The 17,095-nt window shown below is 38.9% G+C and overlaps 2 protein-coding genes across 5 annotated transcripts; both read right to left on the reverse strand.

Annotated features, from left to right (window-relative positions):
- Positions 1 to 166: 166 nt before the first annotated feature.
- On the reverse strand, positions 167 to 5,353 carry LOC135241983 (BTB/POZ domain-containing protein 1-like). Of its 2 annotated transcripts, none has more exons than XM_064312821.1 (8): positions 4,787 to 5,353; positions 4,164 to 4,320; positions 2,497 to 2,602; positions 2,084 to 2,281; positions 1,587 to 1,779; positions 1,361 to 1,448; positions 1,108 to 1,254; positions 167 to 812 (listed from the first exon to the last, which is right to left on the reverse strand). In XM_064312821.1, the coding sequence occupies exons 1-8, from the start codon at positions 5,323 to 5,325 to the stop codon at positions 654 to 656; spliced, it is 1,587 nt and encodes a 528-aa protein (XP_064168891.1). In that variant the 5' UTR covers positions 5,326 to 5,353; the 3' UTR covers positions 167 to 653. The 2 variants fall into 2 exon arrangements, with proteins under 2 accessions (XP_064168891.1, XP_064168892.1); XM_064312822.1 differs by having other exon boundaries at positions 1,587 to 1,716; positions 4,787 to 5,352.
- Positions 5,354 to 6,375: 1,022 nt separating this feature from the next.
- On the reverse strand, positions 6,376 to 13,172 carry LOC135241989 (hepatoma-derived growth factor-related protein 3-like). 3 transcript variants are annotated; one of them, XM_064312834.1, is made up of 6 exons: positions 12,754 to 13,172; positions 10,548 to 10,624; positions 9,703 to 9,841; positions 9,260 to 9,391; positions 8,081 to 8,230; positions 6,376 to 7,621 (listed from the first exon to the last, which is right to left on the reverse strand). In XM_064312834.1, exons 1-6 carry the CDS (start codon positions 12,835 to 12,837, stop codon positions 7,595 to 7,597), a joined length of 609 nt encoding a protein of 202 aa, XP_064168904.1. In that variant the 5' UTR covers positions 12,838 to 13,172; the 3' UTR covers positions 6,376 to 7,594. The 3 variants fall into 3 exon arrangements, with proteins under 3 accessions (XP_064168904.1, XP_064168902.1, XP_064168903.1); XM_064312832.1 differs by having other exon boundaries at positions 9,260 to 9,403; positions 12,754 to 13,170; XM_064312833.1 differs by having other exon boundaries at positions 8,081 to 8,227; positions 9,260 to 9,403; positions 12,754 to 13,169.
- Between the last annotated feature and the right edge of the window lie 3,923 nt (positions 13,173 to 17,095).

Raw genomic sequence — 17,095 nt, forward strand, 5'->3', positions numbered from 1 at the left:
GTATAGATATGCTTTTGCAGTGAGCGATACAAGGTTTCCTTACTTATGCGGCAATGTAGACATACAAAGGAGCTGTGCTGGCCTCATTCACAAGCACGTTGTTTTTTTAAGCCTGTAAACATTTAACATTTCTGTAGAAGCGTTTCATAGCCTTTAGAAGCCTTGATACTCTTTAGTGTTTTATTCCAACTAAACGTGACAGTACAAAAAAAAGAGAACGCCAAAGTTCAGCATGATGTTGATATGATTCCTGCAAAGTCACAGCCAACATCGAGGGGAAATCACTAAACATTTGTAGAAAGGAAAAAAAAACAACCATCACAGGACAGGCTGCTGCTATTTACAGAAGAGACAGAGCACTGTGAGCAATCCCTAACAACATACAGGCCCTGTTTGAGACAGATGATACATGTAGCTCTGATAGTCACAAGTTCTTATGGTATCGTCCCTGATCTGACTGTTCCTGGACTGACCACTTTGTTCCAGTTGAGAGCAAGCCATGAGGATTAGTCAAATGCACATAAACGGCAGTATGTTTTGAAAGCCCAGCTCAACACACAGTTGAGATTGAGATCTTCTCAGCGGTGCATGTATACAGAGCAGGTTCCTCCTCTACAGTGTGCGTACAGTGTGGGTTCCAGCCGATGGTGTTTTTATGAGTAGAAGATGATTTCTGGAATCTGTCCATCCTCTACCGACGTGCCATTGTTATTCCCTGGAGAGCTGAAGAAGAAGAAAGTTGTCTTGGTCCCTGTCGCTGATTCATGACTCACTTTCTTTAGTCCTTTTGTTCCATAATGGGAATCTGGACCCTGTGGGGGAAAAAGTCAGTGTACTGAGTATAAGTGCATTGAATAATCAATGAACTTTGAATAATCGATACACTTTGAGATTTACACTGTATACATGATATTTAGACAAAATGTAAAAAAAACTACATATTGTAGCACAAAAGGATATTTACTCATAGAATTACTTGCGCATTATTTAAGTATGTGTGCACATCAACCATCCAAAATTACTACAGAAGACCACTGTAAATGGTAAAAATGAATGAATGGTGCATACACAGCGCTACATCACATACTCCTCAGAAGCCAATCTCACCTTGAGTGTTGCGCAAGCCGTGTAGCTGACATTTGCTATGATTTCAATAGGCTCCTTGAACATCACTCTGAATGTGCTTGCCGTTCCATCACAACTGAACCCTGTGTCATTCTGCCCAAGAGTTAAGCCCTTGTCACTTTCAATGATCTGTATGGACAAACACAAATTGCTATTTAAACAACAACAATTTAAATCACATAAACGCCATATAAATCATCTGGACTTATGGTTTTGCACTGCATATGAAACGTACCTGTATGTTGACCTGGTAATCTGTGGGTCCATGAATAGAACCGTACAGTCCAAGCCCCACTATTGATATTCGCCTATTTACATTGAACCTGTAGGGAGGGAGAAGACAAACAATTAGCTATGTCAGCAAACGTAAATATGTAAAACATGTAACTTAATGGGGTGAAACTAATAAAACAGGGGGGATATGTGAGGCCTATACAATGGGTAAAGCAATCTCAGCTCACCTAATTCTGTCACTGGTGCCACTGTATCCCCAGCGACTTTCAACCTGCTGGAACCTATTAATGCTGCATTCCTTCCCCCTGAGACAACACCTGGGCCTGTCAATGTAGTCTACGCGGGGTTTGGGGTTTACTGTAAAGTGTAAAAACATATTTACCACCTCCCGATCGAACAAAATCCCAGACTGGGCAGGCCCTGTTGCATGAGAAAGAATATCAAACTGGTTTCGGTGATTCTTTCAGAAACAAAAAAAGACAAACAGAAACAGCACTTTCCAAATTCATTAACTCTCCTGTAATGCTATACGTACAGTATATACACAAACACAGCATCGTTATATTTAGAAGTTATCTGTTTAATCTGTTTGACTTCAAAAATGAAAAAAAATAAAAGCATACGTTATGTATTAATACTTAGCTATGGATATCCAAACACAGGTAAACCCAAACAAATGTATATATTTTTTTCTACAGTCTTTTTTTGAAAAACGGACATTTACCTGCCGCAAACTCTTCCACAGTCATGAGTGGGAAGCGAATGAGCGTGAGCGCTTTGCCCAGAACTTTCTGTTTGTTCTCAGAGGTGAGAGGCAGCTGCTGCCTATAACACTCTGCGTCCGCCCAGCGCACCACCGCGCCAAACAGGCGGCTCTCCCGAATCCCCAGCGTATCGCGCTCCAGCACGGCGCACAGCGTGTCTGCAACCGCAAGAGGAAAACTTAAGAGACGCACACCGAGGAACATAAAACGGAGGCCAAATACTAGTTTCATAAACACGCAACAATTGAAGAGATTGACTACCTACCGTATAAACAGGCAATCATGGCTAAAAACTAGAATATTCACACAGCATATTATTGACACATTAAGACAAATAACTTCACTTAAGAAAACGCTTAAAGGAGTCCCGTACCTAAATCAATGTCCGTGAAGCCTTCAGCATTTATTGCATCTGCTGTGCTTTTATCTATTGTGTCCAGACAGAGGCTGGCGAGTTGAGGTTCATCAAACAATCTAGCCTTGAAAAAACAAAAACAATCCATTCAAATTAGAAAGGGTCACTCCCATCCACAATGGTGCCATTGGTTATTTCTGAGGCAAAATTCAAGGACTTTTCACAGTAATCTGCAAGGTTTTCTAGGACCTCATGTGGGATAACAACCTAATCATTAAGGTTTAAAAAAAAAAACTATTACAATTTTTTACACTGTTGATCAACCTGTTAATCAGGGAGTGTTAATAATACAATGTGTTTGGAATACAATGTAGATTTCACTGAATTCATAACAGTCTGGATTTGATTTTCTGTAAGCAAAGTAACTGCACACTTCATCAGTAATAAATCAGGTTCTGAACGATGCAGTGTTCCCACCCACAGGGGTGCTACACCCTGTGCCAGGTGGAATCCTCAGTTCTGGAGAACCAAAGTGTCTGCTGGTTTTTGTTTTGTTGGCTGAATCCCATTTTCTGGACTTGTGGACTCAAAGGTGTTTCCCTGCCAAGTGAATGAGGGCTTAGGGCAGTCCCATTGTCAAACCGCTTTTGCACGTGCTCTTGTGCAGACATTTTGCACAATCGAACTGCCCTCTTGGTAAGTCTGCATCACTGCAAATTCAGACTGAGGGAATAACCAAAAAATTAGGTTAGGTGGTGGATGACTCACCTCTTCCTCTCTTGTCATTTGAATTTGAGTAAAGAAATTGACATTAGCCCAATGTTGATTCACAGTGTGTCTAGGTCACAATGATAAGAAGATAATTTGCAAAGCACTCCAACTCCAAATGCCGGCAATGTCAACAACATGGTTGCATCTTCGTCTCTCAGCAACGTGTCGGGTGTTGCGTGATGTCAGAGGTCTTGTTCATTTTACCCTTCATATCAGGGGCCTGCAACCCTGGTCCTGGAGAGCCACAGGCTGTGCTGGTTTTCACTGTTACTCTGCACAATCAATTACAGCAGTTGGTAACACAGTAAACTTTACTCGATTATTTAGGTCTGACCTGTGTGCTGAGTTTAAGGTGAAAACAAAAACCAGCAGAGCTTGTGGTTCTCCGGGACTAGGGTTGCAGACCAGTTTTATATAACTCAAGCCCTTGTCCACTTGTGCTTTTGCATGTCCCAGGAAATGGTTTTTAAAGGCGTGAGTGCAGATATCACCAATAAGCTGCGTTAATTAGTCAATTAAGTGAGGAGTATAAAGGAAAACCAGAACCCATATTTTTAGGATTTTTCAACCAAATTACCACTCATGAAGCACTGCTTTGTGGAATTTAAAAGCCAGTGGCATTTCGGATCCCCGTGTAACGAAAAATAAATAATTTTATTTTAAAATAGCAAAATGAGCTTCTGCACATGGTTAGAAATAATCATATTCGTGTTTCGATAGTGACAAGTTCATTATAAGAAGCGAACTGAGTATTTGAAACGTTTCCAAGCAGGGTCGTGGGGTGCACTTGAAATAGTCTTATTTAAATTTACCTCGGAAACGGTGAGTAGCCCATCCTGCGTCGTTTTGCTGATAAAGTGAACGGTTTACATACACAATTGGAATTTTGCTAATGTTTCGTAGTATAATCTTACCTGTGTGAGTAGCATGAAAGCGTTGTCGGCTCTGAGGTGCTTGGTCAAAAATTCTACACAATGCGCCTCCAATGCAGGAACCGCGTATTTTTTTGCAGTATAAAGTGTGGTCATGACAGTCTCTGGACCAATGTGGACTTCGTCAGAATACAGAAACCTTCATTCAATCAAGACAGAACATTAAAAGCAATTAAAACCAAATGTAACTTTTTGTTCTACTAATGCCAATATCAAATGTTCAGTCTTGTATACACATGCCGCTAGGCGACTACCTCATTGAAAAGCATGACTTGCAGAAAGTTAATTAAAATGAAATTCTAGACAGAAAGCAGAAGCTGACATCATCGAAGACGATACAGGCTTATCGAAGTTGGTTATACACCAAAATATAAAATTAGCAAGTAAGCTAATCAGTTTTATAATTTTACGTCAGATGCCTAGCTAGGCAGCAAGCTGTTGAAAACGAATGAAAACATGGTCAATTAAATCAGAATCAGCCAACCTAGCTAATGTTAGCCACAGGCACTTGCACTAATTTTTCACAACCTTGCTTTTTTTTTTTTTACTGCATTGCTAGCTAGCTAGTTATCTACAGCTCGGCATTTTCTTTTCCACGAGCATACCTGAGCAACGCCAGGAATGCGGCTGGCTCCACGTCCGGAAGCTCTATCTCGGCTGAGGTCGTCGCCATGCCCCCGTTGAACATGGCGTCAAATACAGCGCTACCTGCTGCTAGTACAAATTTATGCGCCGGGATCCTCTGTGCCTGTCTGCCCTTGCCCACCACAAACTTCACATCGCTCAGTAACTCATTATTAAACAGAAAGGCAAACCGTTCTTTAACAGAGCTTTTTGTGGCTTGCCAATTGTACATGGGCTCCCGGTGGAGGCCTACTGCCGAAGGGGAAATTGGTGCAGCGGCTACGGCTCCATTCGGAAGCGCTGCGGCGTTTCTTCCCACTCCAGAGTGCGCGTAGTTCGAGGCTTGTCCTTCCAGATTTTGTGCTGCTCCACCACCCGTTGCCATATTGCAGTGTAAGTTAGATTTCTTTTGATAACGCGTCGTATCAACGATATGTATTGCTAAAACGATATCCCTGAAACATTTTTCTTTAAAGAGGACAGCCTTTTCTATGTCATGGCCTCTGTTTACTATGCACATTCATGACGTCAGACGGTAGACACTTCCGCTCTTTTTTCGCAGATGACAAATGTTGGCCACTGGGGGCAGTATTTCATGTTCTTTATTGACGCTGGTGCCGGATACAGGTCCCTCCGCTTGAAGGTTATTCTGGTATGACAGTATTTGATCCTTTTTCAAAAGAGATTTACTCGAAACTTTAGCTGAAACGGACAGTTAAAGAAAAAAAGATTAAATAAATTATCAATGAGCGCAGAGGTTTCTTACATGTTGTCTGAACCCTCATAGTTTTGTTGAAATTAACCAATTTATTTCCTACAATGTGGCCCTGCTTTATTCTGATGTGCACTGCTCATCGCAGTGTTTCCATGCTGTAGCCATTGTGCACAGCTGTTGGGACATTTCTGGACTTTTTCTGGTTTGATTTCAGAGATGGCTGCAGTTAAACATTACATTTAGCATATGACCTTCTATTCAGTTCATGGGCTTTACGTCAGTGCAGCCTCTGCCTCTGTAAATGCCTCCTAGATGCCTGTCTGTTCCCAAGCACATTCCCTTTAAAGTCTGTAATGTGTTGCTGTGCTCTCTGGACAAATATACAATAAACAATGAGAAATTAACAGACAGCAGGCAAAACCTGCCTGAAACCTGACAGCAATATTCCTACAAGTACTGTTGCATAAGTGCTTACAGTGTCACTGTTTATGAATGTGTTTATTGCTGTGTTCAGGGATTGTGCATCTCAATCACTCATAGCTTCTACCTTGACCACAGGGGATCAAACAAAATGTTAAATGAAATCAAGCAAGGCATAAAAGCACAGTACATCATGCTGTGAGGTGATTGCTTGGTAGAGACAGAAACAAGATGAGCCAAAGTTGTTAATGTCAGATAGCCCAGCTAAAAATAATATGAGCCCTGCATGGCATCCAGTGGGGTGTGTTGACGGCCTTGTTTATCTTTTCCAACTTCTCAACTGCACACTTGGAACAAACAGGAAAATGTTTGCTACTGTACAGAGGGACAATGCCAATGCATTTCTGCAAAAACACAACAGCGCATGATACACTCTGCATTCCAATGATTTTATTGTGCAAAATCTTTTTTCCATAAATGGCAAAAAACTACAATCCTGGAAAATGTAAAAACATGTCCAATCACAAGCATAAACAAAGATCAAAATGTCATCGAAACTCAGGAAAAAAGAGGTTATATCTCCCCACAGCGTTTCTACTTAGCATCAAAAAATAAATAGAATATATTCTTTGTACTGACAAAAAAATAATAATCGCAAAGCAAAAGGCAACTTGTATAATGTAAATGGAATGCCTTACTTTTGGAAGAGGAAATGTGAGCACTGAAATGCAGGTTTCCCCCCAAGCTCACTGTTAGAGAAACACAGTCGTGTCGCTGAAGAACGGAGAGTTTTTATCACGTCATCATGAGTGCTGCTTCCCCAGACTGCAGTGCACAGTGGTATACCTGACCCGTGGCAGTAGTGCAAACGGTAAACTGCGGGTTGATGGGAAAACCGAAAGGAACGTCGGTAACCTCTTGTGTCTCACGATATGTATGTGCAGTGGTCATGCATGCCATTTTAAAAGCCCTAAAAACATAACCCATTCCAAAGACACACAGACGGGTAATATTTTACTTTTCCGTAAAAAGATGAGCAGTCGCCTAGAGGTTTAGAAGAATACTAGTGATACTATATTCTACGGCAAAATAAAATATATATGAATATATTACGGAGTTACAAATTGCAACCCTTTGTGCACAATACTTCATACATTTAGTCTACTTTTTCCATTCAGTTTTCTTCTGATTACATAAAACAGTGATGTAGCGCAGAATGAGCTTTCTACAGACAAATATTCCAAAAGGTAGTCCATTTTCTTTTACCATTTTATAATAATGCAGTTTTATGCGACAATATACAAGTAATAAGGTGAATGCTGCATTACAGATACTACTGACTATGAGAGACTGAGAAAATCATTGGAAAATGAACAAATGGCACAAGCTGAACAAATCAGCTGTGATCATATGCTGATCTGTTTGGTCTGCTTTGGTCACTCATTGGAATTGACCACATAGTTGAATAAGGAATGCTTCTGTGTCATGGTAGGAAAAAACATTTTTTTAAGCTGAGATACAAGATGAGAGCCCTGTTTAGTTGGGATGGGTGTTTGAAACGGAGAGTAAGAAAGTAATGAAAATGTCACATTTCCAATAACACTTGACAGTCACAATTTAATGACTTCCCTTAAAGCCGCCTCCTCAGGAAAGGCTAGCGTTCTTCTCTGAGTAACTGGGTCTGGAAAAGAATACAACAATTAATGTTTTTTTACATTAAAACAAGTAGAATCCACACAGAGACTGCACCATGGCAGATCAAAATACAGTAAACTCAATTTTATAGATACTGAATGATATGCAAAAAGCCCCATAAAAATCTGAACATTTGTTATAATTTTACAGCAACTGAACATAAAAATGTACAAATATGTCTAACAAATATTGTCTTTCAGATAAGGAATACGGCTTATTCACCATTTCAGCACCCCTTGCAACAGAAAGTTTGCCCCATAGTGGTACCTTTTCCATTTAACTTTCTATAAATCTGATTGTATTCCTGTTTATGATGTTCTTTAGGGGTTAAGCTGTATCGCTGGAAACTGAGTACTTTCTGAACTGAGCTGAACAGAATTAAACAGACTTTCAGTGTTATGCAGGAGTTGCTGTTTGTGACAGTGTTGGCTATATTAAAAGTTACCCCTTGGCTTGCTTTCTTGTTTTCTGAAGCATTTTGCAAGTCGTTGTCATTATCAGCATCTCCGGCCTCCGAGCCACTCTTGTGATCTTCCTCCTGTCCATCCTTCTCATCTTCCGCACCCGAGCCCTTCCTGGACAGCTTGGAGGCCTTCTGGGAGAAACATGCTCAGATCAATGTCCTTTGAGGCATTGCTGACATCTGATTGGTCAGTAAGTCAGTAGGGTGAATTATATCTCTCCCTGAAAAATTGATACCTTGCACATCTATGGTGTGAATATATTTAGCATATTATACATTTTCCCCCTGATGATTAGCTTCATGCAGTGATTAGGTGAAGACCATCACTTCTTATGGCACAGAATCCAGTCTGAATACTGTCTCTCTTTGTCATTTCTTTTAAGTAATACACATATGAAGTTGAATTTTTTTTACTTTAAATTCTGTGATCACAAAATGGATGAAAAATAACACAAGGCAGCAGAAAACTTTTTTAAATCCACTATGTTAGTGACTTAGACTAAACCATTCAAGCCCAAATTAGTAGGGATCAGAGACCCTGTGCAAAAAAACATAGTGTAAGCTGACATCAGCCCTTATTTATAAGCAAATATCTTCTAATATACTACTGTCTAGGAAATGGGTGCTTACCAGGCACTGCAGTTGCTAAGCAACAGTGGTTGCTAAGGAAAGACTGGAGAAGTGCTGCACCAGGGTTTTCATTATTTATTATTTTTTTTTAGAGGGGGTGGGTGTGGGTCAACTCTCTGAACATTTCTGTCAGCTTCATCTCTCTGCTGTTATTGAGGGATGAAGTATCTATAAATATATTGTAAAAACCGCGGTGTGCAATTACAGTCAAAGCACCTCTGATTTGGAACATGTCCTGTAGATTGAACCTTTTTTAACTATAAATTATATGCTGTTAAACTATCAGTTTTCACAATTCACAGACATGACAAATTAACGCAGTTCTTCTGTTTCTCTCGCTCTTTCTCTCTCTCTCGCACACACGTGCACACACACAGCACTTAAAATGAAAGGGAACTTGGATGGATACGGTAAGATGGAAGGTAAAATGGATGGGATAGATGGAGGTAGACAGAAACTGACAAAAAATCTCCACTTCAGTGACTCCCCCATGTGCCTTTCAGAGTGTTGTGGAGATCTTGACGTTCGTACCTTTGAAGAGCCGGTCTTTTTCCGCTTGGACCCAGCCTTGTCCCCCTTTGTCTCTACGGGGTCACCCTCCTCACCCTCGCTGCTCCCGTCCGCTGCGTTTCCCCCCTCGCCTTCTGTTTCTGAGGAGCTCTGCTGCTGGATGGCCTTTGCACACAGCACAGGGTCAGCAAGCCTCACCTCCTCACTACATCATCACCACATCACTACAAGTGCTGCTTTCTGATTGGGTCTCCATCACCAATTTCTGCATTCTCATTATTACATGATCACTTACCAAGATCGCCCTTCCAACACTCATTACATAACATCCCCATTTAATTAATCTCTTCACTAATTCCATAAAACATTACCTGTGCTTATTTAATCAATTCATATTCCACAATGTTCTTTTAATTCTCCACACACATCCATCGATAATAACATAAGCATGGAGCACTACCCACCTGGTAGCCAGTGAATTTAACGCCAGGATTATTCTCAATTTCCCACAGGCCTTCATTAAAGCCTTTCCTTTTGTTGGATTTGCCAAATTTATCCTTATAGTCCTTGTATGGAAGCAAATCTTTTGGCCCCAAGAATGCCCTGTAATTTGTCGAAGTGGGGAAAAAGGTCATGTCAGTGGTTCACCAAGTCTCCTCTTAGTGTGCCGTCTCACATGCACAAAGTGAAACTATTATGTGTGTCGTGTTGAATTATCAAAAAAAAAAAAGAATTATACAAAAAAAGTCAAACTGTAAATACAGGCCCATACTGGCTGCCAGTATTCTGACACCTAAAGTTAAAGCTCATTAAGACACACAAGAAGTCAAGAAAATTAAACAATGTCAGGAATAACAATCTTTTCTGATTGGTAATAAATAATGGCAAGGATAGTATAACTTTATCCTTTATTTAATAGTGATTACACAGTTGTAATTTATTCAAGTTTTTATTTTATTTAAACCAGTGCAATTCTTTAATTGTTAATATAATTGTTGGTCAGTACACAGAGACATTCAATGTTTACTGTAAAGCCTGATGGGAAGTGTAGTATAGTGCTTCTTAAACATATTCCACAACATCAAGCCCTGGACTGCATCTCCCATCAACCTCTTGTTGTACCCTCTCTGTGCCCCCATGCCAGCTGAATACTTACTACTTCACAAGTATTCAGAAGCCAAATGCTTCACTGTGAGACAGACTGGCAGCAGATAATTTTCCACTCAACTTTCATCACTGAGATATCAATACGGAATCTTGATTATTTTGATTATCTGGGATAATGCAATAAAAAAATGCATAGGCATACGTTTCGTGAGTGCCAAAGAAGAAGATTGGGTATTTATTTGCAGGTGGCTTGACAGCTCCTTCCGGAAGTTCGTCGATCTGGAAACAAAATAAGGAATAAATCAGGCAAAATTAAAATATGACCAATCAATCAAAATGATCATTCATAGAGCAGGTGTGCTAGCCGCTAGAATGAGTGTATGTAAATACAGGGATCACTTTAAATACTGTAAAATGGAAAACTGTCATTTGTTACTGTATTGATAAATTTACACAGTTTGAGTTAGGACATGGATCGATAATGATTTGAGTGTTTGGATTCTACATGTGTCACTGCATTCTCTGTATTATAACAGTGTCTTTCACTTTCAAGGTACAACTTTATTTCAAAAGTCAGACTACACCTAGCCCAGGCAAGCCATCAGTAAGTATACAAATAAACGCTAAACTGTGCTGATGATCTTGACTGGTAAGAAACAGGATAAACAATTGTTCATGTTGAATCAGAAAAAACTGGAAGATTATATTTGCCTCAAGCTTTTTTATTGGATACTTCATATATAGGTATAGCATTTCAGCCAGTAATATACTTTAAAGTGAATCGTTTATATCTGTAATTAAATATAGCTATACTCTCCTATAGAATATTGCCAGGAGTATAATCTTCAGTCTTCATGAAATTGCTTTGTGTTTGATATAATAGGCTAAGCAACTTTGTAAATAACTCATTCCATGGACATTGGACTAATATTCACATCTGTATTCCTTTAAACCTTTGAAAAGTAGGTTTTATGGAATGTGTTTGTTTGAATGTGTGTCAGTTTTCTAAAACTCCACTGCTTTCAATTACCAGTAGTGATTGTCACATCAGCTTTAGAATGTCCAGTTAAGAACATTCTAATCATATATTTTTGATCTCACACCTTAAAGGGTTAAAATAAAAACTACAAAGATTTTACAAAACTACGTCAAGGTCAGATGTTCATTATATATTAAACGAATTGCTAAAAATAATAACCTAACTATTCATACCTGTATCCATGGCACGAGTCAGTCTCTACATGCAAAATATTTGAATGTAGAGACTGCTGTAAATCAATAAAAACCGGAAGTGATGAAACTCAATCAAATTGATATCTAATGACGTCTATACGCCAATTCTCGTTGAATTTAACCCGGAATGACCTGAATGCAACAGTTTCCATGGTTACGAGTAGCTAATGACGTTTAAATCAACCACACTCAAGGCTACTGTGAATCTATTTTTATTACAATTCAAATGTTTAACGTTAAATATTGTTACAGCATCTCAACAGTACATTGTTACCACTGTAGGCTACAGTTGGTCATCTCAAACATTGTGGGTTTGAAAATGTTGACTTTTAGTTTTAACAGCTTTGTAATAACCTCGATCTCGGCATGTAAACACAGTTACGTGACAGTTAGTTACTACCATTAAGTAAACGCGTTTGTAACACTCCCTTCCATGAATGGTAGCTTGGCAAGACAATTTGGATTTTCCATTGACTAAAAGAAAACGCTGATTCGCTTATAGCACAGTTAGCGGTCGGGCTTAATTTAGAGCCCCGCCTAACAAATCTGAAAAAGTTAATATATCCACGTAGGCCACTGTGACATTGTCCTCACAGAGGTCTCGCCTCCCCGTGAACTGTAAGCCACGCAGCCGTGGAACGGTTTTTGTCATTCGCGAAACAAGGAATGTTCAGTATCATTACGACAACAAGCGAGCGCACTGCTCTTCCCTGAGAAATTGTTTACAATTGGGGAATCTGTCCCCCCGACTCATTTTAAACACGACTGACCTAAAGCGTGGGCTAAATGTCACGTTCCAGCCTCTGCTTCACAAAAAAAGCATGTAAGATGGAGAGAAGTTAAGGAAACACCAGCGTGGCATTTACTTACACTGCACAAACACAATCGATATGGCCAGGAGAAGACTGCTTACAAGATAGCAACCTAACTGGCGAGTCAATTCCCTCGCATTTATAATTTGTGTGTAACGTATATCGGACCAAATGAATCATATAGGCTACTAGCGTAAATAATAATGGCCTGTTGAAGGTCAATGCTCAATACCGCGCGGTCTTCTGCGGAAAAAGATTTAAGACGCAAGCACTACGGCATCCACCGTCCTCTGCCGGTTGCATTGTCTCCGGCAACCCCGCCTCCCTTCTCCGCGGCCCGGCTACATCACATAGCCTACTCACCCTTGCTGGCCAGTGTGGGTATCCTTTCATTTTTGCAAAAACCAGATCCCCAGATTTGTACTCCCGTGGTCGGGGACGAGCCATTATCAATTCAGACTAGATATTTCGCTGTTATTTACGCGTTTCCTCGCCACCAGCCCCGTTTGAGGAAATGAACGACTATGTTTTGATAGGAAGACAGCTGCTTTCTCTTCTATGGATATAAATTAATTTATAAACAGAAGGCCTCCGATATTCCTTCCTTTTATATAAAACACCCAAATTCCCAGATTCGTCAAAAGCGATGAGAAGTAACAATCCAAACGCCGAGCAAATCTGAAATCGCGGTCTTCCTAGACTTTGATGTTTTGCCACAGAGCGTGAGCGACAACGCGGTCCTCGGCTCTCTGCTGGCTCATTTGAAACACGGAACGGCTGCCGAACACCGAAAAAAATATGGATTCTTTTCGGAATAAGTGTTGTGGCCAGGGAAGCTTTAACATTTCATTTTCACTCTATGGGACGCGAAGCCTGCAATTATTAAATAGTTTATAACATTTTTTATCTTTCAGTAAACAGTGCCATTTTAAATGTTAAAACTTCTTCCTGTTAGGCCTTATAAATGGTCATAGGTAGATTAAAGTATGCTAAAGAAATGTTAATGATTGTAAAAGGGAAAGTTATAAACGGACATAAAGGAATAAATAAGATGTAAACAAATAGAAATTAAACGTTTTATCTTAAAATAAGAAACACATAGGCTACTGCGTCTCATTCACATCGATTTGGGCCACTCTGCTGTGGTACCTTATAGCTTATGTAGTTGCATATCGTAATTGCATTGATACTCTCATTTAGAAGCTGGGCTGCTGATTAAATGATTGATAATAATAATAATAATAATAGTAATAATAATAATAACAATAGTTGTTGTTTGTTGTTATTATAAATTTGTTAAGGCCTCCCCCTCTCTAAATTAGGCCAATTATCGTATAAATGCTAATGATGTGTAAATTATGGTGTAAATACAAATAATTTATATTTAATTATATATTTTCATAACATATATTCTACTAATTGCTAAAGTGCAATACTGCAGATATACTGAAGACAAGAAATGTGTTTTCTCCCCCTCTCTAAATTCCTTGTGTTAATCGTGCAAATGCTAATGATTTGTAAATAATGGTACAAATATTTAATTATATATTTTCATAAAGATATTCTACTATTTGCTAATGCAGTGTTGTAGATGATACTCCGCAAACGAGATATGTCTTAGTAATGTGCGTCAAATTTCGCCAGTTAGCCTAGGTTGGAATGCATCTCTTCCCGAACCGTAAGCACGCTTAGCCTAGCCTATGCATTATAATGTTTAAAATAACTGCTATGGAGCTTTATTCTAAACGTTTATAAGCAAGTATTCCGCTTCTCTCTCAATTAATTTAAGATGTCCTGTATTACATTTTCATTGAAATTTAGAGAGAATGCTGTGTATAAATAAAAAAAGAAAACAATATTAAATGAAACAGTATTAGCCTAAATATTTACCTCTCGGAGTGCATCTACTTTTATAGTGCATAAATGAATCGTTTCATAGGTTTCGCTATTGTAGAGTATCTTCAAAAATAGTTTATAAAATATGTATAAGATGAACGTAGAGCTATTTCTTAATAAAGGATTCATAAGGTGCTGTAGTGTTTTCTGAAGACTGATACACATTGTTACTACTCATACCTTATTTACTAGCTACTCTACCATGTTTCATAAATAATTAGATGATATAATTAGACTGCTCAGTTTTTTTTAAGGTTCATTATCAACCTTTTTATGTAGGCCTCATTAAACATAATTTGAAATGTAACCTCTAAAACAACATGACAAATTTATTCATTAAAACCATTGTTAAACATTTATAATGACACAATTCAGCTTAAGTCGGTGGTATCAAACTGTGTCTGTGGATATTTGTGGTTTTCTTTATATTGGTCTCCTTTAGCAGCCAACTAAGGCCTTGAGAACAGGGTGTCTACTGCCAGTAAACGACTGGTATGAATCACTGAAACACATCAAAAAGCATAAAACACTGGCCATCCTGTACTGGATTCTGACATCCCTGACTTCATGTCAATTGTCCTGAATTTGTGATCTGAAATGCATTTCTTAGGTGGCGTTTCTCGAGGTCTAAATTGCAACATAATATTTTGTCACAAGGTGGAGCTATAGCACAATACTAAGCATTTCATAGGATTGCGGTCACTTCATTAAGATTCCTGCAGATGGTGCTTAAGTTAACTGTTCAGCAATGAATTCTGTGAAACAAGAACTAAACAAGACCAGGTTAAAACCTAGTATATGGCTGGACCGGCCGACCAATGGCGTAACTTCATCACTCACTCAGCCACTCAGTCACAGACATTCGCGTTTATAGGGCTGGCCCCGCTATTGCGCACTATAAAATGTGCACTATAAAAATTTATTATTTAGTGCACATTTTTTTTGTTAGTGTATTCTTTGTATTCCTGTTCATAAGAAAATTATTTAAAGGCATATAGATCTGTGAACATAAATTAATTTAAGTATTAATATAGAGCCTACAAACTTGCACTAATGTGGTGTAATGGGTACTGAACTGTTACAACTTCAGGGTTGCAAGGTCACGTCCTGGCATGGCAAAATTCATGTGGACTTGCTTCAGTAAATTACCAATTGTATTTAATGATACTTTCCAATAATGGAAAGAATTAAGTCTCTCTATGAAATAGCATACTTTCTGTTATGCTAATGAAGTAGTCCTACAACGCGTGGGATTTAAGTTCAGCGCTATAGAACATAGTATGGATGAAAGGTGCAAATTAAAAGCTCTTTTTCTTCCTTGCTGTTGGAATGCACAGATTACAGTTAATACGTGAATGTGAGGGAAGTGAGCATTGCCTTAGTGCTACTGTTTGAATACTTTTGAGTTATTTTTTGTGTGTGCTTGCAACCCTGTCCATGTGCTGTGTGCTGCCCACCTGTCTCCTGGGGGGCAAGCTCAACGGTCAGCTTGTGAGGTTTCCCTACACAATCTGGTCTCTCTTCTTCATGTGCTCTTATTCAGAATTGAACGGATAACTGTTTGTCCAGGATCAGTGCCCAACACAGCAAATACAGTGTCCATGAATACACATTACAGAAAGCCGCCCATGTTCAACAGAGTTCTCTAGGTGACATCAGAGCAACATGGGCCAGACTCTTGTATATTTTTATTTACATACAAACATATTTAGCGAAAGGCTATTACACAATTGCACATCCATTTTTCTTTGAAATACACATACCTTACAAAGAAATAATTATATTAAATTCCATGGGATTTAGAGCGGTTGGCTTTCTACTTTCCACAAATGCTAAATTAACACTCATGGCCACTTGTTGGGATTCGCTTTTTAGGTTGATTTTCAAGTGTTGACAAGTGTCCATATGAAAATGTATATCATAATGGTGGGGTGATTTTTACCAGTCTGTTATGCAAAGCTTTCAGCTGTAGAGCGTTCTGAGTAGGATGGCACTACAGTATTCTAGTGTCTCCAGTATGGGACTTACCTCCTTGGTACTTTGTCAGTTTCCACCTGATAGGAATGCCTGCCAGTTCCAGGTAAAGCACTGATGGCCTTTGAGAGGAACAACACATGCCGGTTTCATCCTGCCCACTCATATAAAATGAAAGCTCGTCAAACAATTCACAGCACTGTTTCCTGGCCGAGTTTTAAAAAGACAATGTCTTCCCATGTGGACATGTGTGAATGTGTGCATGCACATTGTAAAAAAAGAAAGTGCAGAATTATCTCATTTTCAAGGCAACTTCACTGAATTGTTTTTAGTTTTGAGCTGATCTTAGTTGTGGCAGAACAAGACATTAATCTTTCACTAGCACTTACTTAGGCTGTTCAAATTGAACTGGCTTGCTGCAGGCCATTGCTGGAATGTGCTTGTATATGGTTACTATAGAAATCAGGTTTGTATTTATGTTTTGTGTCAAATGTCAAGTGGATGAAATTAGTAGCTGTTACTGTAAGAAATTTCTTTTTCACGAATTTCTTTTTTTTTTTGTAGCCTAAGTCAAGAGTTCAAATGGAAAATCTGTAACGAACATGGAGCCGTGACGTTCCATTTTTTTATTTATATTTTGTGCATATAAAACTTTTTTTTTTTCAAAGGATGAAAGTGGAAAGTGAGTTGGAAATGAAATGAGTGGAAATTAATTGGAATAAACACTGTTAATAAATCACAATGCTTTTGCTCCTTCCAAAACCTCATCATTGAACAAAGGAATATTTGTTTATCCCTGTATGTTTATTGAAGTCAAACATGTTACAGTAGTGTT

Source organism: Anguilla rostrata, chromosome 16 (assembly GCF_018555375.3).
Source record: "Anguilla rostrata isolate EN2019 chromosome 16, ASM1855537v3, whole genome shotgun sequence".
NCBI classification, from domain to species: domain Eukaryota; kingdom Metazoa; phylum Chordata; class Actinopteri; order Anguilliformes; family Anguillidae; genus Anguilla; species Anguilla rostrata.

What these genes read in the sequence shown, in the direction of transcription:
- LOC135241989 (XM_064312832.1), bottom strand. Translation starts at nt 12,837, where the DNA reads ATGGCTCGTCCCCGACCACGGGAGTACAAATCTGGGGATCTGGTTTTT. An exon ending in ACCCACACTGGCCAGCAAGG is followed by an intron (nt 10,625 to 12,753) that starts GTGAGTAGGCTA and finishes TTTTGTTTCCAG; the next exon opens with ATCGACGAACTTCCGGAAGG. An exon ending in TTCTTTGGCACTCACGAAAC is followed by an intron (nt 9,842 to 10,547) that starts GTATGCCTATGC and finishes GACAAATTACAG; the next exon opens with GGCATTCTTGGGGCCAAAAG.
- LOC135241983 (XM_064312821.1), bottom strand. Translation starts at nt 5,325, where the DNA reads ATGTGCATAGTAAACAGAGGCCATGACATAGAAAAGGCTGTCCTCTTT. An exon ending in TGTGGAAGAGTTTGCGGCAG is followed by an intron (nt 1,780 to 2,083) that starts GTAAATGTCCGT and finishes CTCATGCAACAG; the next exon opens with GGCCTGCCCAGTCTGGGATT. An exon ending in CGGCTTGCGCAACACTCAAG is followed by an intron (nt 813 to 1,107) that starts GTGAGATTGGCT and finishes TTTCCCCCACAG; the next exon opens with GGTCCAGATTCCCATTATGG.